At 44.0% G+C, this 23,884-nt stretch overlaps 1 protein-coding gene across 1 annotated transcript in view; it reads right to left on the reverse strand.

Annotated features, from left to right (window-relative positions):
- Positions 1-23,884, reverse strand: part of SMTNL2 (smoothelin like 2) — a 178,544-nt gene that overhangs the window by 59,725 nt on the left and 94,935 nt on the right. The window contains exon 2 of the mRNA XM_030185854.1: positions 13,782-13,869. Within this exon, the coding sequence (XP_030041714.1) occupies positions 13,782-13,869 (88 nt within the window). The remainder of the gene's footprint in view (positions 1-13,781; positions 13,870-23,884) is intronic.

The raw sequence follows: 23,884 nt of genomic DNA on the forward strand, positions 1-23,884 counted from the left end.
TATCTAATATTTCTGGATCAGATTTATTTTAAAGTTATTTAAAAGAGGCTTCATAGCTTGCCTTAAAACTAGTACAATTCTTCCTGGTAATTTCATGGAACAGGCGTCCTTAGTGCCAAGTCTACAACAGCGCATAGGGGTACCTAAGCCATCACAGAACACTAGCGCTAAGCCACTTTGGCACGCCAGAATGGTTGCACACCAACTTATTTCCAAGCTCTACTCCAAGCTGAAGATATATATCCTACATAAGAAAACGCACCTCCAACATTCTGAAGCTGACTGCATGGCTGAGGCATTCCTGCTCTCTGTATCCATCTCCTGAATTGACATCACGTACTTCCGGGTTCGTCACAAGCAGAAGTGACCAACCACACGAGGTTTCTCAGCTTCAGAATTTGGAGGTGCATTCTATTAAATAGGATTGGTCAGTTCCTTGAAGCACAGCCAGAGCACAGCGTCCTGCACAGTAACGCTCAGACACCAGAGAGAGAGAGGGGGGCCTGACACCAGAGAGAGGGAGGGGGGGGGGAAGTATCTCTGTCACACACACACACTCTCTCTCTCACAGTCAATGTCTTTCTCTCTCTTACTCTCACACACTGTCTCTCACACACTCTATGTCTCACACTGTATCACATTCATTCTCTCTGTGTCACAGTCACTAACTCTCTTGGTCTCATACACTCAGTCTCACAGAGAGTCTGTGTCTCACACACACTCTCGCACACACTGTATCTGTGTGAAACACACTCTCTCACACACTGTGTCTCACATACGCACTTGCACACACTCTCATTCTCACACACACACTCTCTCTCTCACAGACACACTCGCACCCAGACTCACTCTCTCTCACACACACTCGCACATTCACTCTCTGTCTCACACACAGTCATTCTCACATACACTCTCTCAAACATACACACTCCAAGGAAAACCTTGCTAGCGCCCATTTCATTTGTGTCATTTGTGTTCTTATAATTCAAATACTGAGAATCGCATTATTATGTTGGCATTAAATAGTCACAAGCACCATGTTAGAAGTCTGGTGTCGCTATTGAAGAAGTAAATGTGAGACGTTCAGCACTTAGTCCCCTGAAGAAGCTTATTAGAAAGTGAAACGGAGAGCCCCATTGGGAATAAGATTCAAAAGCTATGTGCTTTTCTTTTCATTCTCTACAGTGTATGGATATATACAGTATTTGATATAGGGATCTGAAAACCTACATTAATGTGAATTATTTGGATTATAAATATAATAAGTTAAAGTAAAAAATTGTTAAAGGAGGGTTTTTGAGACAAATGAGAAGAATGGGCTCTGATGAACGCAGGCACTAAGATTTTCTGTTTGCTGCCACGGTCAGGACATTTGAGGTCTTTTTCCTCCTTTTCACGATTTTTAGCAAAATAATAATGTGATTCTCAGTATATGAATTATAAGAACATACATGTCTTCAGTTTGGAGTAGAGCTTGGAAGTAAGATAATTTGCTGAAGTTTGCCTTGTGGTTACATTGAGTGCATACCTACTTATGACAGGTCAATGGCTATTGTAAGTTGGTGCATCTAAATAGTATTCTATAAATTGCACACGTCACTTGTTGACACGCCCATGGCCTAACCATACTCCACCTGCATGTATACCATCTAGCAGATACTCGCTAAGCAACTTTGGTGCATACTCTAAAGTACAGCGCCTAGCCCTTAAGCACGCAAATGTTAACAATTAGTGCCTCTGAAGGCCTAGTATTCTATAAACAACTTGCTCACTTGGAACTAGATTTAGTAAATGGTGTTAAAAAAACAGCACTGGAAAAAATCTGCACAGAGCGCTATTCTATAAATGGCGCTCCAAGTTGGGCACTGTTTATAGAATAGTGCCTAGAGCTGATTTCTGTGCCAAACTTTGGATGTGAGAATTTAACCAACTGAAACTTAGTGTAAATCTTGGTGCATAATTTAGGTGTAGATCACCAGTATTCAATAATACTGCATGCATCTTTAGTGAATGCTCCTAATCCACCCATGCCCTGTCCATGGTGCTATAAGATTTGCCCGGATCTTTATAGAATAGCGCTTAGCAAGATGCATGCACAAATCAAAATTGTTGCCAATTAAACACCAATAATTGATTGGTTAGCACCCAATTATTGGTGCAAATTGGCTTGTTAGTCAATTTAGTAGTGCACGCATCCCGGAATAACGCATAATTTTGCGTGCGGAAATTTGTGCACCATTTATAGAATCCTGGGGTTGGTGCTTAATGAGGGTTTAGTCGGCTCTTACTAAAAAGACACCAGAATTAGAAAATGTTTTTTGTATGGTCGGTTGTATGGAGAAATATCCAGATTCTGCTGTGCACACATTATTGGATGAGGTGGAAGGCGGGGGGGGGGGTGGGGGGGGGGGGGGGGGGGGGGGGGGGGACTTCCATGAATGCAGAACATATGTTTGCATTAATATCATGACAGTCCAGTGTGCAGGGTTGGGCTTGAGTATTTTTTATATTAAGAGTTCCAAGCTAAAATATTTGTTGAGTAGAACAGGCATTTCAGAGTTTTCTTTTTTTTTCTATTATGTAGCCTGGACTCTGGAGATATAAATTGTGTTCTTTTTTCTTGGGGTAACTGCCTGACTAGCATTTTGAAGGGGAGGGGGGATTACCTTCCCTCTTAGCTCCCTGATTGGAGCTCTGAAGGCACCCTCCCTTTTTGGACATCTTGACGGGGTGTCATTTCATACCTTGATTCAGGCAGCAGATTGCCTTTAGCTGTCCCTGTCTACAAGTAAACCATTAAAAAAAAGAAACAGTGGGAGGAAGACAGTAAGAGAAAGGGAGAGAGAGAGAAAGAGAGAAAGAGGGAGGGAGGGAGAGAGAGAGAGAGAAAGAGGGAGGGAGAAAGAGGAAGAAAGAAAGAAAGAGGGAGAGAGCAAGAGAAATAGAGGGAGAAAGAAAGAGGGAAGAAGGGAGGGAGAAAGATCAAGCAAAAGAGAGAGAGAGAAAGCAAGATAGAGAGGGAGGGAGGGAGAATGAGCATGGAGGCAGGCTTGTTGTTTCTGTATATGTTAAACATTGTCTGTAACAGATTACATTGCCTGTACCTTTAAGGTTGTGCCCTTGAAGCACAAACCCCTGTAATATTGTAATAGGCTCTTCCAGAGCACATGTCCCAGATCCCTGTGTCTTATTGGACTCTTTCTATTGGCTTGCCTTGTCCTCTGTGCATGCTGGGCAAGTTGTCCCTTCTTCCCATCGTGTCTATAATAGTCTGTAGCATTTTCCTCTGTGAACTGAAACTGCCAACGCTTTATTTTGCTGTATGACCCTCTTGAAGCTACTATGACGATATCAAGATTTCACCAGTGTAAAAGTATAAATAGCATCTCTACTCAATGTGTTGTTGAATCACTCCCAGCTTCTCTTTTGCGTGGAGGGAGAGCTGGTGGAGAACATACTCCCAGTCTGCAAGGCAAAAACTCTTGTCCAGCACTTCTGAACTGTAAGTTATTTTTCCTTGTTTGATTACTGCATTAAAGAAGATTTTGGTTCAAGAGCTCTGAGTCATCTCATAGGGATGTTCTGTACTATGGTTTAAGCTGTATTTATTTATTTTTTATTAATGCATTCTTATATCCCGCTGTTATCCAAAAAACAAGTTTTGGTTCAAAGTGGCTTGCAATTTACAGCTACAGTTACATTGGCATTCCGCTGTTATGACATGGAAAGGACTTCGATAGACTATAGAATTTTCTGAGGGGCTGCCTTGAAGGAAGTTGGATGATAATTTATGTAGTTATCTGAAGAGTTTTGATGGGGTAGGTTTGTGGAAGTGGGACATTGATAGAGGTAGGATGTTAGTTTGTGTGGTTTTCTGAATAGTTTTGATGAGGTAGATTTGTAGAGGTAGTTTTTTAGAGGTGGGACATTGATAATTTATGTAGTTAGCTATAGAAGATTTTGAAAATGTAAGTTTTAATATTTTTCCTGAACTAAAGGTAGATAGTGATGTTTCTTGTGGCTTTTGGCATTGAGTTTCACCATTTGGAGCCCAGGTAGCTAACTCCTGCTGTGTGGATAGTTAGTTTGGTTAGTGAAGAAGTAGGAAGCCTCTGCTTTCTGGACCTGCGTTTCTCGGGGATAGCTCAATCATGTCTAGCATATATTCAGCTGCCGTTCCAAATAGTATTTTAAAAATGAGGGTACTCGTTTTGAAGAGTAGTCTTGCCTTGATTGGCAGCCAGTGCAATGTTTTGAGTAGTGGAGTTTCTCTTTTATATTTCGATTTCTTGAATATCAGTCTTGCTGCAATGTTTTGGATGGTTTGCAGTGATTTTAGCATGGTTTCCTTGCACCCTACGTATGCTGCATTGCAGTAGTCTAGTTGTGGTCCGGTGGACCCGAGACCCCCCACTCCCCGAAAATAAATACAATTATGATGGTCCATTGGGACCTCTGGCCATGCCCCCCATCCCAAACAGTAGCCCTGATGGTCTAGAAGTGGCTCCCTAACCTCCCCTACTTTGACGAAGGAAGAGGGATGCAGTCCTAGTCCCTCGTCCTGTTGGACACGCCATCAAAATGGCGGTGCCCTGCCCTGCCCAGTGCATCCTGCTGGGATCAGAAGCAGCAAACATAAAAATGAAATCTGAGATATCATGTTTAAACAGTCACAAAGCCATCACTGTACAATTCCAGAAAAGACTAAGGGACAGCTTGCTGGTGGTGGCCACCAGGTGTTGAAAGGAATTCACAGGATGATAATGTCAGGTGTTGTGATGCTATGTTGATAATTTGCAGTGCGTTTTTCCTAGCAAAAAAGATGCCGGTACTCAAATGCTAGGTTACCCTTCAGGGGTGGGGTGATCACTGAGGGACCCACCCCACAATAGCCAGGCCCCCTGCAACCAGTCACAGAATCTATGACAAGGCAGAATTGGTATGTAGAGCATGAGCTCTTTCATTAAAACTTGGGATCCATGGGTCAATTTTAGCAGACAATGGAAAAAGGTGCCGGTACTCAGTACCCCCAAGTACCCCCTCAAAAAAAGCCCTGGTAATCTGTAACAACCATTTTTATTTTCAAGGGCAGTATTATGAGCACTTTGGTAGTGGCTGATTTTAAGGAACAATATATTTATTCCTTCCAATGGTTTCAGCTACTTAGTAGAAGCGGTTCTTGGATGATATATTTTATTATTTACGGAGAGGGATAGGAATCAACTTCAGTTGTTTTTGCAATGGTTTAATTCACTAACTGGCAGTTTACAGTTTACAACAGTGATTGACTGACAACAAATAGTAGTTTTGGAATGTACATTTCTATAGACAAGGTGATAGTATACATACTACTTTACATCGTAAATCTGTCACTAGAAATACTTTGCTGCTGTTTGGCAGCTTTCATCTATATAATTTGAGATCTAATCTCCCTGTGAGTCAGTTTTTGACAATTATTGTGTTACAAAAGGATTATCCTCTTCTCTCAGACTGGTGGTTGGCCACGGGGTGTGTGGGGGTTGCCAATGGTGTGCTTTGGCAATATAATAATTACAGTTTTGCCCAGCAAAACAGAATAGGGTTATTGTGGCAAGGGATAATACTGATTGTGATTCATTGAAATTAATTTATGTGATACAGGACTGCTGTATGCGGGTCACACATCTAGAGCATTTAAACTGCAATTAAATGAGCATAAATCTAGAAATGTCTGTAAAAATGAGCAGGCACCGTTGGTGTCCCAATGGCTAGAGAAATGTCACACACTTAGGGATATGAAATGGAGAGTTGTGGAGATCATACGTATGGGATGGGAGAAGGGTGATATTGAAAAATTGTTAAATTTTAGGGAACAATATTGGATATTCACATTGGGGACAGTATCGCCTAAGACAGTGGCTCCCAAACCAGGTCCTGAAGACACCCCAGTCAGTCAGGTTTTCAGTATCTCCACAATAAATATCCATGAGATAGATTAGTATGCAGTGGAGGCAGTGCATGCAAATCTTGCCAGGTATTTGTGACTTGGATTGGCCACTGTTGGAAACAGGATGCTGGGCTTGATGGACCTTTGGTCTTTTCCAGTATGGCAATACTTATGTACTTATCTCTTTCATGAATATTTATTGTGGGTATCCTGAAAAACTGACTGGCTGGGGTGCCTCCAGGACCAGGTTTTTGGAAACCACTGGCATAAGGGGTTGAATTTAGAGACTGACTTGGCCATCCTTGTTGCAAAAAGCTGATTGGTGGGTTGGAGTTATTGTTACGGAGTTGGGCCCAATTGAACATTTATAACGTGATGATGCTTATTGTGTCTATGCTGTGAAGTTGAGGAGACCCCAAAGTAGTATGGCATCTTAGATAATGTATGCGGGCTACGTTTTTTATCTTGAGTTTTAGGATGTAGTTTTATGTTGCTTTGTAGTGCAATAAAAGTTATTTTTGTTATAGGACCTATGGCCCTGATGCAGCTTTGCGAAACATGGCCCATGTTGGCGCCAGGGGCGTAGCCACGGGTGGGCCTGGACGGGCCCAGGCCCACCCATTTTCCCTCCAGGCCCGCCCATCCTTCGCACGCTGTCGCTGCCCTTTTGTCACGCGGAGGCAGCGTTCAGCGTTTCCTTCCTGCCCTGTCTTCTCCCCAGGCTCCCCTGCATCGTCCCAGCCTGCAAGTGGAATCGTTTTCCTTTTCCGCCGTCGCGCTGCGCTGACATACACACAGGCAGCTTCGCTCCTCCCCTGTCACGTCCATTCTGGCCCTCTCTGATGCACTTCCTGTTAGGGCCGGATGAACGCGGCGGGGGAGGAGCGAAGCTGCCTGTGTGTATGGCAGCGCAGCACAGCGCGACGGCCGAAAAGGAAAACGATTCCTCTTGCAGGGACAATGCAGCGGAGCCTGGGGAGAAGACAGGGTAGGAAGGAAACGCTGCCTCCGCGGGACAAAAGGGCTGCAACAGCGTGGGAAGGATGTGGATTCGCGGGCCTGGGGGGAAAGTGGCTGAGCTGCTGGGACATAGGAGGGAGAGGAGGAAGGGACTTGAGGGAAGGAAGAGAGAGCTACTGGGACATGGGAGGGAGAGGAAGAAGGGACTGGAGGGAAGGGAGAAGCTGCTGGGACATGGGAGGGAGAGGAAGAAGGGACTGGAGGGAAGGGAGAAGCTGCTGGGACATGGGAGGGAGAGGAAGAAGGGACTGGAGGGAAGGGAGAAGCTGCTGGGACATGGGAGGGAGAGGAAGAAGGGACTGGAGGGAAGGGAGAAGCTGCTGGGACATGGGAGGGAGAGGAAGAAGAGACTGGAGGGAAGGGAGAAGCTGCTGGGACATGGGAGGGAGAGGAAGAAGGGACTGGAGGGAAGGGAGAGAGCTACTGGACATGGGAGGGAGAGGAAGAAGGGACTGGAGGGAAGGGAGAAGCTGCTGGGACATGGGAGGGAGAGGAAGAAGGGACTGGAGGGAAGGGAGAAGCTGCTGGGACATGGGAGGGAGCGGAAGAAGGGACTGACGGGAAGGGAGAGCTGCTGGGACATGGGAGGGACTGGCGGGAAGGGAGAGAGCTACTGGACATGGGAGGGAGAGGAGGAAGGGACTGGAGAGCTGCTGGACAAGGGAGGAAGAGGAAGAAGGGACTAGAGGGAAGGGAGAGAGCTGCTGGACATGGGATGGAGAGGAGGAGGGGATTGGATGGAAGGGAGAGAGCTGCTGGACATGGGAGGGAGAGGAGGAAGGGGCTGGAGAGCTGCTGGACAAGGAAGGAAGAGGAAGAAGGGACTAGAGGGAAGAGAGCTGCTGGACATGGGAGGATAGGGAGAGAAAGAGGGGAGATGGATGAAAGGATGCAGAGAGAAAGGGGAGAAACTAGAAGGATGTGGAGAGCGGGAGGAGACTGAATAGAAAAGGGTAGAGAGATAGACACTGGATAGAAGGAGAGGGGAGTTAGAGACACTAGATGGAAGGATCAGGAGAGAGGGTAGATGAGTGGAAGGATAAGGAGAGAAAGAGGGAAGACACTGGATGGAAGGGTAGGGAGAAAAAGGAGACGCTGGATGCAAAAGAAAGAGGGGAGAGAAAGAGGGGAGCTGCTGGATGGAAAGAGGGAGAGGACAGAGTAGGGAAAGACTGGAGAATAAGAGGAAGGGGCATGTGGCGAACAAGGGTGAGGAAAAGATGAAAAGCCATAAGTGATGAATGGACAGGAAACCTTGGCAAGAGAAAGACGAAGGAAAGCAGAATCTAGAGACTGGGAGCAACACAATGAGAAAAAGTAAATGGCCATACAACAAAGGTAAAGAAAATAATTTTATTTTTAATTTAGGATAAAGTAATATGGTACCTGTGTTAATAAAGTTTCAGAGACCAATACTTCCTTCCTTAGGTCAGGAGATATCTATTGTAACAGCATTATACTGACCTGAGACAGGAGGTTTTGGCCTCTGAAAGCTCACTGAAAAGTGTGACTAAATATTTCCTGGGGGAGGGGGTAGAGAGAAAATTTTGTGCCCACCCACTTTGGGTTCAGGCCCACCCAAAATTGGCAGTCTGGCTACACCACTGGTTGGCGCAGGTCTGATTGCAGTCACTTAAGTCAAGATAAGTTTTAAAGTTTATACGAATTATATGCATATAAGTGAAACACTGTAAAATTAAAAGTCATGATATATAGGAGCCGATGATGATGCAGGCAAACCACAGGGTATGTCACTGTGTGAAATGAGTTGCTGCCAAGGCTTCTATTTGACTTGATTTGCCTACTCCTTACAACTGTGATTGAAGCAACTTACAAGCGTAGGGTTGTTATATTTAAGTTTCAGCTTAACACATTGAAATGCAGGCTTGTAATGTGTGGCAAGCCAAAATCTAACACTACATCAAGGAGGGGCGTTCCCAGTATATTTAATTGCAGGTCATGTATTAAGGTTCCCATTAGTACATGATATCTGCTGAGAATTTACACAGGCTCACTTACTACTTAGGAGGCACTAAGAGCTCCCGAATTAACTCTGTGTTAGCCAGTTAACGCGTGCTACATAATAGTCTCGATTATCTGACGTAAACGGGACCGACCCATTGTTGGATAAGTGAAAAGTCAGATAATACAGAAAACACCGCGTAAACCCCTCAAACAATGCATAAATGTTGCGGCGGCGCCGTTGGGACCTCTTGGAAAGTGCTGCCCTGCGAATTGCAGCTGCGAAGACGGCATGATTTCCATGCTTATTGGCTTCCACTTATCTCTCAGCTGTTTATCGTTGCAGATGTCGGAGAGTGTGTGGATCGCTGCGCCAGTTGCCATGGGAGCAGGAGTGGTCGGTTATTAGAGCGGATTTCGACTCCATTTCCATCTTGCAGGGTCATCTTGGTGTGTCCAGTTGATTTACCTCTCTTTCAGCCATAAGAGGTTCAGCCTACTCCACGGATTCAACTTTTAACCTGCAGCTCTTCCTACCAACATATTTACGGTCCATTTTAGTCTCTTACCTTTCCCTACTATCTACTTTCCCTGTATCTTATATTCTATCTAATTTGATTGTAACCATATCACCTCTGATTTGGCAATAGCCATTCAGTACATTGTAAGCCACTCTGAGCCCGCAAAGTGTGGGAAAAACGTGGGGTATAAATGTGCAAATAAATAAATAAAAAATAAATAAATAAAGGCATAGAGTTCCTGATTTTCAAAAATTGTTTTAAAACAAAGATTTATAATAGAAATAAATGTGATGATGTCATGGGGGGGGGTGTCTATCAGATATGCTGGATGGTCAGAATAGCGAAGTTCGAATAATTTCATTCATTTCAGTATTTATATACTGCTTAGACCTAAGCAGTTTACAGTTTCATTTTACAGGTACTAGGTCTGTCCCTAGTGGGCTCACAATCTAAGTTGTACATTGTACTAGTAACGGAGGATTAAGTGACTTGCCCAGGGTCACATGGAGCTGCAGAGGGAATTGAACCTGGTTTCCCAGGATCTCAACCCACTGCCTATCATCAGGCAGCAGTAGGAATCAAACCCAGTTCACCAGGTCCACAACCTAGTTTACATTATATATTTTGTTACTGTATTTTTTTAGATGTGTAAACTGTTCTGATTTGCAATGCAATAAGTGACGGTATAGTAAACAAATAAACGATAAACGATAATGCACAGTTTAACTTGCCGAAATTGTCAGACTACTGCAAAATCTCTTAAAATGTTCACACAGTAGCTTAACTGCATGCCAAGTGAGTAACACATTTTAGTAAAAGGGCCCCTCTATTTCTCCTAAAATGTAAAAAAAATTTAAAAACCTGAATAAAATGTACATTCCTATAAATAACAAGCACGAGGCAGACTGTTTGGGAAACAGAAGTCTATAAAAGCACTGCACAGCACTATGTGCAATGGGTGACATTTCTGTGTGATGAAAATTTTGCTGATGAACAGATGTTTGAATGTGCAGTGTCATAATTTTACAGCTCAGTATTACACCACCAATGCAAATATTTATACAGGCATGCAGGGCTGTGTGCATCTGAACATTTTCTAACACAGCTCAGCTAAAAATAACAATAATAGTTAAGATCAGCACTGGAACAGCAGACTGGCCGCTCTGGGAAATGTGATAAAATAATCTCAAGGGATGTTCTGGGTGAAATATTTTTCATTTAAAAGGTCAGCCTTGTTGGAGAAAAACATAGATAGCCATGGCACTTTTCATCCTAGAAATTTGCTTTTGACATTAACTGTACATTACTTCAGAGCATTATGGGCTGAATTTTCAGTGGTCCAGCATCTGCTTAAAGATACTGTATCCTGGTATACATATAAAGTATCACATACCATGTAAAATGAGTTGGGCAGACTGGATGGACCATACAGGTTTTATCTGCCGTCATTTACTATGTTACTATCCTGCTTATTTTCGAAAGAGATCACCGGCCATCTTCCGACACAAATCGGGAGATGGCTGGCCATCTCCTAAACCCGGCCAATGGTATAATCAAAAGCCGATTTTGGCCGGGTTCAACTGCTTTCCGTCGCAGAGCCAGCCAAACTTCAAGGGGGCGTTTCGGCAGGGTACAGAAGACGGGACGTGGGCGTGGTTACGAGATGGCCGGCTTCACCCGATAATGGAAAATACAAAGCCGGCCCTGACGAGCATTTTGCTGGCTTCACTTGGTCCCTTTTTTTTCAGGACCAAGCTTCAAAAAGGTGCCCCAACTGACCAGATGACCACCGGAGGGAATCGGGGATCACCTCCCCTTACTCCCCCAGTGGTCACCAACCCCCTCCCACCCAAAAAAAAAAAAAAAAGGGTTTTTTTGCCAGCCTTTATGCCATCCTCAAATGTCATACCCAGCTCCCTGACAGCAGTATGCAGGTCCCTGGAGCAGTATTTAGTTGGTGCAGTGCACTTCAGGTAGATGGACCCAGGCCCATGCCCCCTACCTGTTACACTTGTGGTGGTAAATGTTGAGCCCTCCAAACCCCACTGTACCCACATGTAGGTACCCCCCTTCATCCCTAAGGGCTATTGTAGTGGTGTAGAGTTGTGGGGAATGGGTTTTGGGGGGGGGGATTTGGGGGGCTCAGCACACAAGGTAAGGGAGCTATGCACCTGGGAGCAATTTTTGAAGTCCACTGCAGTGCCCCCTAGAGTGCCTGGTTGGTGTCCTGGCATGTGAGGGGGACCAGTGCACTACAAATGTTGGCTCCTCCCATGACCAAAGGGCTTTCATTTGGCTGGGTTTGAGATGGCCGGGCCCAGTTTCCATTTTGGCTGAAAACCGAAGCTGGCCATCTCTAAATCTGGCGATCTCAATATTTGACCTAATGTTGAGATTTGGCTGGCCCCGACCGTATTATCGAAAGAAAAGATGGCCGGCCATCTTTTTCGATAATACGGTTGGCTCTGCCCCTTTACGGAGCCACCCCCGGAGATGGCCGGCGCCGTTCGATTATGCCCCTCTACGTTATCTGGAAACCTTCATGCGCATGTTTAGCAATCCTTTCTATATAAGTCGCATTGCTGAACACACAGTCATAATTTTATTTGGATAAGTCATCCAATAGAGAGGTTTCAATAATGGTGACAACAGTAATGGAACAACAGAGTAAAGGATGCAAATGATCCCCATCAACTTCAAAGCAGCTTGTAGGTGCTAGGAAAAAACACAATTTGAAGTGTCTATATACAAACGCTAGAAGCCTAAAAAATAAGATGGGAAAGTTAGAGTATATAGCACTAAATTAAGAGATAAATATAATAGGCATCTCAAAGAACTGGTGGAAGGAGAACAATCAATGGGACACTGTGTTATCTGGGTACAAATCATATCACAATGATAGAGTGAATCAAATTGGAGGGGGGTTGCGCTATATGTTATATACTGTACCCACATGTATGAAGGGAAAAAGTATACTGGTAGGGCTGTACAGCCATCCGCCTGGCCAGAACGAACAAACAGATGAACAAATGTTTACAGATATTAGATTTCAATTACCCCAATATTGACTGGATAAATGCTACATCAGGGAGCGCTAGGGAGGTAAAATTCTTAGATGTAATAAATGACTGTTTCTTGGTGCAAGTGGTCCAAGAACTGACAAGAAAGAGAGCTATTTTAGATCTAGTCCTTAGTGGAATGCAGGGCATGGTATGAGAGGTAGCGGTGTTGGATTTGCTGGGAAACAGTGATCACAACATGATCAAATTTGAAAGAAATCTACTGTAGCAACATTCAATTTTCAAAAGGGTGACTGACATAATGAGGAAAATGGTTAAAAAGAAGCTGAAAGGGTCAGCTGCAAAGGTTAGGGTTTTAAAACAGGCATGGACGTTGTTTAAAAATAACATCGTGGAAGCCCAGACCAGATGTATTCCATGTATTAACAAAGATGGAATGAAGAGCAAACAACAGCCAGCTTGGTTAAAAGGTGAAGTGAAAGAGGCTATTATGCTTGTTTGAATCTGGGCGACTATTATACAAAGTGACATGAGCCCGGGTGTGGATTAGGTGGGGATGGGGGCAGGAGGAACTTTTTCTTTGGAGGTTAGGCCCTGGGGTGGGGGGGTTGGATCTTTGAGTGAGGGTGACAAGTGGCTGTTCACACATGGTCAAGGCTTGTATTGGAAGGGGTTTGCCATGGGGACCTGCTTCAGAGGGAGGTTATGAGCGGGAAGGGGGGATGCTTGAAGCCATGAGTGGCATCAGTAGGACAGAGTTGGACTGTTGCTTGGGGGGGGGGGGGAACAAATGCCTTGGGGGGGATCTGATGCTGGGATCAGGGTCCTTTACAGAGGGAGCAGTGATTTTAGAAAGCTGCCCCTAAATCTATGTGGGTGGGGGCTTCTACGTTTGGTTTCCTCACATGTCACATTCAGATTCCTAAAATTGCTGCTTTGCAGAGGGCCTTTTATGTGCAGTCCTGCACCTACTTTATAAGAGGCCCTATGGTTGGAACAGCCCCTTGTAAAATTGCATTGGGAATTGTCCACATCTTGACCTGGAGTCTGAAACTATCTGTCTGCATGTGAATTATAAAAGGTCACAGCATGGGTAGGTAGAAAAATAGAAAGTGGGAGTATCCAGCATTGCAGGTCTGTAACATAACTTTCACTCTAACCCACCCAATCCAAGCATTAGAGCAATAATATGGTACCACAGAAGATGATGTGGTTCGTTCGTGGCTGGGTGCTCTTATTTTACTATGCATCTGATGACTATCAGTGGCATTTCATTTCAACCTTGTAGGATGCCAAATCATTTTCAGGTTAATTTTGATTTCATCTTCTCACCTGACAGAGGCTGGTGCCCATTTTCAATTACAGAGGAATTTGTAATTCTTTTAGCTTCGAATTCGTTCCGGACATCCTGCTCCACGTTCTGCAAAAGGAATTACAAAATGAAGTTGAAACGCCTGTCAGTGTATTTGCTGCCTGAATGTGTGATAATGTCCAATGTCATGGTTAGGCTTAGGTTGTACGACAGGTCTGGGACAGATCCAAGTCCAGTTTGAGAGTTTAATGGACAAATTTTGTAATCTCATGTAACCTAATCTTCTGACTTATTACATACCTGTCTATAGAAAATTATTCAAAGCGTGCTATGATACTATAATTAGCAATCATAATACACCATAACAAACTGTCAAACTATCTGGGTTGAAACAAAGACCACAGGTGATTTTAACCACAAGCTTTGCACTAATTTTCAAAATGAAATATGTACAAACTTGCCATGGATATGAAGTATGTACATCTGCCCTATACACTCGTGTGCATAAGTGCTGTGATCGATGCTGACCCCAGATATCAGTGGCGTTCCTAGGGGGGGGGGCGGTGGGTGCGGTCCGCCCCAGGTGCACGCCGCTGGGGGGGTGCCACGCGCCTGTCGGCGCTGCTCGTTACGTGCTCCCTCTGCTCCAGAACACCAGCAGGTAAAAATGCACCTGGGGTGTGTCATTTCGCCGGGGGGGGGGGGAGGGCGCTGTACCCGGGGGGGGGGGGGGGGGGCGCATTGGCGATCCGCCCCGGGCGTCAGCCGGCCTAAGAACGCCACTGCCAGATATTCAGTGTCAAGCCATTTCTGGTGACCAGCATTGAATATCCTGAGTTTTTTTTTGGGCTGTTAAAATGTTAACCGCTATGCTAGTATTCAGTGCTAACCAGTTAACTTTTTAAGCAGCCAAAGATAGGTCTGCTGTTTAAGCGGCCTATTTTGACAGCTCAACATAGCCGGTTAGACGCTGAATACCTCTGCCTAACCTGCTATGTTGCGTGACGTAGCTGGTTAGCAGCCAGCCGCTAACTGGGATATTCAGCGGGAGATAACCGGTTATCACCCGCTGAATATCCGCAGTTAGGCGCTTAAACCTTATTTAACCGGTTAGGAACTGTTCCTGGCCAGATAAGTTGTTTTGAATTTTGGGGGGGATACTTCTCTCCCTAGCTTAGAACATGCCCCCAGAAATGCCTTCTTCTAATGGAACAACATGTGGACTTTTAGCCAGCTGGAGCACCACTGGCTAACACAAGGCAAGTGCTGTTTACCTGCATAAATCACTTTGGGGATCTGATACTAAGGGGCCCTTTAACAGAGTGGCGGTAAGCCCCAAGCGGGCTTAACGCTCGTTCTTCTGGAACTACCGCCGGCCCAACACAGCCACCGGCAGTAGTCTCGCCCCAAGTGTGCGCCATTTCTGGGGGGAAAAGAAAACCCCTGGAAACGGCTTGCATGGCGGTAACCCGGCGGTAATCGGGCCTCGCCGAGCGCTGCCAGGTTACTTAGCACAGGAGCCCTTATTACCACATAAGTATGTGCACATAAGGGCTCCCCATTGCATAAAACAGCCCCCGCCGCTAACGCAGGTCCCTTTTTCCCACAGCTTGGTAAAAGGACCCCTAAGTGTGGTAAAATCTGGGCTGAACATGCTTTAACACAGGACTTTCTCGTGAGCTAAGCCCGGATTTAATGTGGCTTCTTATTTATTTTTTTTATTTGTGCTAATGGTACCTGCACAACATAAATGCAGGACCACTTACTGCCTCCGATTAACTCTGTCTTATCTGGTTAGCGAGCGCTAATCATAACGTGCTAGACGGATAATTCAGAAACACCCACTCTCCACCCACAACACACCCCCCTTCAAAAAATATTGTTGAAAAATCTGTAAGATGCAGATTAATAGAGGCAAAATACCTCAGTGTATTTCTGGGGTAGCCTGTTTGCGCGAGATAACTAAAAGTTAAGGGCTTAACGCTGTTTAGTAAAAGAGCATCTTTGAAAATTCCCTTTCACATGATACTTATTTATTTAAAACATTTTCTATTCCACACAATCTAAAAGTTCTTGGTGAATTACAAGCACAGCATGCATAATTGCACAATAAATCACAAATCATAATCACAAAACTTAAACAATAAAGCATATAATCATCTATGAACAGTAACTGTGCAATAAGACAATAAGTCCATTCAGGACCATCTGATTTATACATAGGGGCTCATTTTCAAAACAAAACAAAAATTCAAGGGAATGTGATGGGGGTGTATGCTGGGTGGAACATAGGCAGCCCCATAAGATAGACATTTTTTCTGCAATAATGGAACAGGTTGGGCAAGGCTGGAGTCAGGCAAGACAGGGCGAGAGTCAGGGAAGGTAAGGATGGAGACAGGCAAAACAGGGCAGGAGTCAGGCACAGCCTATCTAAGCTAGAGATAAGGCACAGCTTCAGGAGACCAGTTGCAAAGGCAATGAAAGGAGGCAGGTACCTCCCTCAAATAGTCCCAGTACCAGAAGTGGGCTTCCCTGGCATCCCAGAACTCAAGCATGCTGCCCCTTTAAGGGCAGGATTCGGCGCGGGCCCTAGGAGGCTGGCACCCAGAAGGAACGTGAGGCCTGACGGCCCCCACAAGACTCCAGAGGCGGGCGGGCGTGCTTGTGGCCCGCCAGGACCAACCTCCCACCAAAGGCAAGAGAAGACTATGAGAACCAAACCCCGGAAGCTGGGGTAAGTCCGAGCAGTCGGCATGGTCCCCGCAGCCAATTACAGTTAATTGTAGGCAGAAAAGCAATTAGAAATCTGACAACATACTTAAATAACATACCTCCTTAAGAATAGAGATTAAGCAACCATATAGTGAGAACTTTGTCAGACAAGATTTCATGTTAAGTACCCTCAAACTAGTTCCTAAATATTCAGGTTCCATATCATCAACTCACTCCACAAAAGACGTGCAGGCTTATAAGAAAGTTATAGGAAGAATCAAGGTCATTCCTAGTATTAGATTCTCATTCCATTGCCCTGATACCCTTTCTCTTCAGACGAGGTTCTGAATCACATTGCTATGGCAGAAGAACCCTACCTTATCCCTTAATACATAGGATCTTCCAAGGAAAACATATTCTTCAGAAGGTGAACATGAGCCTCCCCTGCTGCCAAATTTCTTTAGCATCTGCTTGGAGAATTTGTGCCGCATGATGAGTCCCTTATAGTCTGTTGACAAAATGTGGGCTACACCCTCCTATCTCACACTTTAGACCAGTAAAAATAACAATCACAATCACAGTTATAGCATCCAAAGTATTCTCGGTAATCCCAACAGCTTGTATCAACCTAACAAAGGTTCATCTCTGCTCATCGGGTTTGTTCCTTTCTATAGTGTAGGCAAATGGTATTCACTTGCAGGAGTAGGGAGCCATACGTGGGTCAGGATTTTCCAAATGAATATGCATGAGAATGATTTATATGCATATTACCTCTACTGAATGCACATCTCTTCCATGTATACTCATTAGAAATCGTCTGAAAACTTAACCTGTTTGTGGCAACTAGGAATGAATAACAATGATGTAAGAAGAAATCTGCTTTATCAACAAATTTTATAATATTAGAGTGTGTTATAGGAGTTGTAACGGAACTGGATTCTTTATAGGCTGCGATTCTGAGTACTAGACCAAAGAATAAGAATCCAAAAATGGTGATGCACAAGAGTTTTTGTGCCAAAATAAGTCCCTTCCTTAGAGGGTTCTGCAAAAAATCCAGATTTTTCCAGAGCAAAATATATCAACTAGGGCTCTGTAAAACAGAATAATCTGAAACCAAGTATACATTTTAAAAAATTATTATTTTACATCTTTTTCTCCTCTGCTTTGCTTTTTGTAAAATGATTTTTTCCATTTTCCAACTTTAATGCTACAGTGAAAGTAATCAGTGAAAGTCTTTCTGCAAGAGAACCAGAGGGCTCCTGTTTTCATGGAATCACAACACATAGCTGGCAATTGTCAGTCACTTGAGACAGGAAAACCTTTTGACGTCAACCTGACCATTTTATTTCAAAAGATCCATGATAACCTACACATGAGAAATGTAGCTTTTTCATGATAGGGTTCTTGAGAAAGTCGCGCTTTAACCTTGAATGGCAGTGACGTAAAGACCTGGCAGGACTGCCTCAGAGCTTCAAGAGCAATCTAACAGAAAAAGAACAAAAACCCCACAACCAGCCAAAACAAATTATAGCAAAAAAAGCAGATAACTTTGGTATTAGATTTCCAAATCCATTATTCAGGTTACATGTCATCTTCTTTCTCTGTATCTACCAGAACAAATATACACCATTCAGATAATTCTTTTGGATATGTTTAAAAAGAAGAGAGTTAAGAGCTATTCTTTTCAACTAAGACATCTGTGTAGCACAATAATGTCAAATACACACAGGGTTTTCCTACTAAGTTAACAAAAAGAAATCATTGCAGTCAGGCAATTTACTGTTTTCTGAAGCATTTCCCCCTGATTCTATAAAAATTGTGCAATTTAGTTGAATAATGAGCTAATTAGAGCCAATAATTGGCTTGATACTAATTAGATTTAATTGGCATTTAAGTGCATAAATTTAGGTGCAATCTGAAAAAGGGGGCGTGGAGATGGGAGGGTCATGGGGGTAATGGGGCTGCTCCTAAAATTAACATGCACTGTTATAGAATAACATGGATACATACCTAATGTAGGTGCATACTTTTGCACCATGTATCAGTTGGTGCATATGGCCTCACTAACAATTATTGATGTAATTGGCACCAATTAGGGTTTGCGCTTGCATCTGGCTGCAAGCTATTATATAAAACTGGGTGCCCAAATCCCACAGCATGCAGCCTAAAAAAGGATGTGGCTGTGGGAGGGGCATTCCAAACATTTGCATGCAATGTTATAGAATATGGTAGATGCATGCCCAAATTCGGCACCAGGAATTACATCTGGTTTCAGCGGGCATAAGTCCAGGGGCCCAAATTCAGACTCGGGAATCAGTGCCATGTAGTATTCTATAAAAAGCACTTAGCCCAGAGTGCATTTTACTGAATAGTGTTAAGCACTGATTTTTTTCTGGCGCTGATTTTTGAGTGCTGTTTACTAAATTCAGCCCCATATGGACCTGCCCCCAGCCCAGGACATCTCCTCATTATTTACCATTCAGTTTTAGCATTCCAGCTAAAACTCAACGCAGAAAAAATACAATGCCTTGTACTCACTTCCCAACACAACACAAACAATTACTCCACCATAACCACACCATACTGTTCTCTTCCCGTCTCACAAAATCTGAAAATTCTTGGAGTTATCATTGATCGAAACCTCACACTCGATGCCCACGTGAAGAATATGACGAAAAAAATGTTCCACTCCATGTGGAAACTCAAAAGAGTAAAACCTTTCTTCCCGAGATACATCTTCCGTACCCTGGTACAGTCAATGGTAATATGTCATCTGGACTACTGCAACACACTGTACACTGGCTGCAAAGAACAGACTATCAAAAAACTCCAAACAGCCCAGAATACCGCAGCCAGACTCATTTTTGGAAAAACTAAATATGAAAGTGCAAAACTCCTAAGAGAGAAACTTCACTGGCTCCCACTCAAGGAACGCATTGCGTTCAAGATATGCATGATTGTACACAAAATCATTCACGCAGACGCTCCAATCTAGATGCTAAACCTCGTGGACCTGCCTCCCAGAAACGCCATAAGATCAGCCCGCAAATTTTGCAATCTGCACTTCCCCAGCTGTAAAGGACTAAAATACAAGCTGACACACGCCACCACCTTCTCTTACATGAGCACGCAGTTGTGGAATGCACTACCTACAGCCCTGAAAACCACTGACGAAACAACTAACTTTCGCAAATCTCTGAAGACACATTTCTTCAACAAAGAGAACCCATAACCTACAAAACCACCGCACCAATCTACCCAGTTATTAAAACACACCTTCTAAACTATCCTGCCTAACACCTTCCTTCTCTCCTCCCTTACTTAATCTTTGTACATTACTAATTGTATCTGATATCGTAGAATGACTATGTCATAACAAAACTCTGTAAGCCACATTGAGCCTGCAAATAGGTGGGGAAATGTGGGATACAAATGCAATAAATAAATAAATAAATATGCCATTAAACCAAAATAGAGGAGTTTGGATTGTTCTCTTTGGTAATGAGCAGATCAACATAACAGACCCTACAGCCCATTGTTGACTATGATAGATGTTACTGCAGTTTGATACTGTACTTTCAACTGGCTATAAATTCTGTCAAAACTTCACAAAGCAAATGTATTGCCCAAACTAATACCCCCTTTACCATCCATTTATAATGGATATCAATCTCAAAGGAGGTGGGATCAGAGAGACCTTATAAATGAACCTGCCTGACCAAAGCATGCATACATCAAATACATTTTTCAAATAAAGGTGTTTAGACTCAACTCCAGCAAATGTGTTCTATCAATATCAAAGTCAGCTCTGCAGTCTATGGTGACTCTTTAATACAGATGATTACATCTAATGCAGAGGAGTGCCATGAAGCTTCCTCTTCCTCCCTCCAACTGGCAAAATCTTTGTTTGGAAGAACTGGAAGATAGAAAGATCAAATTTCGATGAAAGGGTTTCGGGAACTGAAAGAAGCAAGTGATCATAGCATCCAAAGAATGTGTCACACTGGAAGACTAGTGATGGACAGAAGAACCAACAGAATAGATATTTATGAAAAGATATCCAAGAAAGCAGTTAATTGTATACTCAAAATATTTACAATCCAGGTCTGTCAATCTACCAAAGATCTCTCTATGTCCAGAATGATGAGAAGTAAGCTAATAAAGCCCTTGGAAAAAGCATAGATTCTAGATCACCAGGCACATACATGTTTACTCTTGTCAAACTGGTGGCAGGAGGAAGTATTTTGCAATAAAGATAAGATGAAAGCATCTGGATTTCTTTTAACCTGTGGATATGAAGCCTTTCACCTATAGGTCACGAGAGTGAACTCAACACAGGCCATTCGTAGCCTCAAGTCATTATTAACATTTCTTAGCTCCTTTGGTAGGCCCTCTGTAAGTGAAAGGAGTCGCTGGTTCCAGTGCATTTGCCAGTTGATAGGCATCAACATCAATGCAAAAATGAAGTGAAAGTTCAGAACAAATACGGCCAGCAAGTGAGCATGCAGAGACAGAGGTCCCTGCAGGGGTATTGCCTGCCCTCTGTAATGTACAGAACAATGGCTAGGTTTAAGTTAAAAAAACAAAAAAGACATTCCACGCAGAATTAATTTAGGGGCCTTTATTTATTTATTGGTTGCATTTGTATCCCACATTTTCCCACCTATTTGCAGGCTCAATGTGGCTTACATTGATCCGTCACGGCAATCGCCATTCCAGAGTGAAAGATACAAGTGTTTATTACATAAAGGACATAAGTAATAAAGTAGAATTAAGCAAACATGTATAAAGAGATCAAATTTGGAATATTAGATACAGTGGTAATGCGCTACAGTTCATATAATACATTAAGTTCAAAAACATGGGTCGATGCAGTATGCCTTGTTGAAAAGGTAAGTCTTCAGTAAGTTCCGAAAGTTGGTTAAGTCGCCCATTTTTTTTCACGTCAAGTGGTAATGCATTCCATAGCTGCGTACTTATGTAGAAAAAGCTAGATGCATGTGTTAATTTGTATTTTAGTCCTTTGCAGCTGGGGAAGTGTAGGTTCAGGAATGTGCGTGCTAATCTTTTAGTGTTCCTGGTGGCAGGTCTATGAGATCTAACATGTAGACCGGGGCATCTCCATAAATGATTTTATGAACCAGGGTGCAGACCTTGAAGGTAATACGTTCTTTAAGTGGAAGCCAGTGTAGTTTCTCTCTTAAGGGTTTGGCACTTTCGTATTTTGTTTTACCAAATACGAGTCTAGCTGCAGTATTTTGGGCTGTTTGAAGGTTCTTGATGATTATGCTAAGCTGTGCTAGTAAATGGGCTTAGGGCGTCCTTATGCAGACCCATTTCTAGCATGTCTATCAAATAAGGCTTTTTTCTATTTGTTACATTTCTGGCCGTGTGCTAATGTTAGCATTAGCGCGTGGCCTTTTAAAAAAATTAGAGCAGGGGCATTATGTAGGAGACACTAAGGGCTCCCGTGTGATGGATACGCTAACTAGTCAGCGTGGCAATAACGTCAGCGTGATAGCTGATTAGCACATCTATGCCCATTCTCTACCCCTGACACGCCCCCTCCAAACAATACAAAAATTAAATAGTACACACGTGGGCATTAGGCCATTTTTTTCTGTGTTAGGCACACATTAGCATCTAAGGCAGCGGAGTAAAAGGGTCCCTTAGTTTAATCCAGTATTGCTTAACTAGAAAGCTCAAGGTGGATTACAATCATAAATATATACATATTCCACACAATAAATCACACTCATGAATACATAACCCTCAAACAACATTAATACTACTACTACTACTAAACATTTCTATAGCGCTGCTAGGGTTACGCAGCGCTGTACAATTTAACATAAAAGGACAGGCCCTGCTCAAAGAGCTTACAATCTAAAGGACAAGTGAGTAGACGATACGATGGGGGCAGTCAATTTGGGGCAGTCCAGATATCCTGAAGGTAAGAGCTAGGTGCCGAAGGCAGCATTGAAGAGGTGGGTTTTAAGCAGAGACTTGAAGATGGGCAGGGAGGGGGCTTGACGTAGGGGCTCAGGAAGGTTGTTCCAGGTATAGGGTGAGGCGAGGCAGAATGGGTGGAGCCTGGAGTTGGCAGTGGTGGAGAAGGGTACTGAGAGGAGGGATTTGTCCTGTGAACGGAGGTTTCGGGTGGGAACATAAGGGGAGATGAGGGTAGCGAGGTAGTGAGGGGCAGCAGATTGAGTACATTTGTAGGTAAGAAGGAGGAGCTTGAACTGAATGCGGTAACGGATTGGAAGCCAGTGAAGTGACCTGAGAAGAGGGGTGATATGAGTATATCGGTTCTGGCGGAATATAAGACGTGCAGCAGAGTTCTGAACAGATTGAAGGGGGGATAGATGGCTAAGTGGGAGTCCGGTGAGGAGTAAGTTGCAGTAGTCAAGTCGGGAGGTAATGAGAGCGTGGACGAGAGTTCGAGTGGTGTGTTCCGAGAGGAAAGGGTGAATTTTGCGGATGTTGAAGAGGAAGAAGCGACAGGTCTTGGCTATCTGCTGGATGTGTGCCGAGAAGGAGAGGGAGGAGTCGAAGATGACTCCGAGGTTGCGAGCAGATGAGACGGGGAGGATGAGGGTGTTATCCACTGAGATAGAAAGTGGAGGAAGAGGAGAAGTGGGTTTTGGTGGAAAGATGATGAGCTCAGTCTTGGACATGTTCAGTTTCAGGTGGCGGTTGGACATCCATGTAGCAATGTCGGTTAAGCAGGCCGATACCTTTGCCTGGGTCTCCGCAGTGATGTCTGGTGTGGAGAGATACAGCTGGGTGTTGTCTGCATAGAGATGGTACTGGAAGCCATGAGATGAGATGAGGAAACCCAGGGAAGAGGTGTAGATTGAGAAGAGAAGGGGTCCAAGGACAGATCCCTGGGGAACACCAACAGATAGCGGGATGGGGGTGGAGGAGGATCCATGGGAGTGAACTCTGAAGGTGCGGTGGGAGAGATAGGAGGAGAACCAGGAGAGGACAGAGCCCTGGAACCCGAATGAGGACAGTGTGGCAAGGAGTAGATCATGATTGACAGTGTCAAAAGCGGCGGATAGATCAAGGAGGATGAGGATGGAGTAGTGGCCTCTGGATTTGGCAAGGAACAGGTCATTACAGACTTTAGAGAGTGCTGTTTCTGTCGAGTGTAGAGGGCGAAAACCGGATTGAAGTGGATCAAGGATGACATGCGAGGAGAGAAAATCAAGGCAGCGGCTGTGAACGGCACTCTCAAGTATTTTGGAGAGGAAGGGTAGGAGGGAAATGGGGCGGTAGTTGGAGGGACAGGTAGGGTCAAGTGATGGTTTTAATAGAGAAACCAACCTAAATTGCCTTCTTCTGTGTAGCGAAGGGCAACTAAAATGATAGCGGGGATGGGACGACTTCCTTATGAAGAAAGACT

This window comes from Microcaecilia unicolor, chromosome 13, assembly GCF_901765095.1.
Source record: "Microcaecilia unicolor chromosome 13, aMicUni1.1, whole genome shotgun sequence".
Lineage (NCBI taxonomy): Eukaryota > Metazoa > Chordata > Amphibia > Gymnophiona > Siphonopidae > Microcaecilia > Microcaecilia unicolor.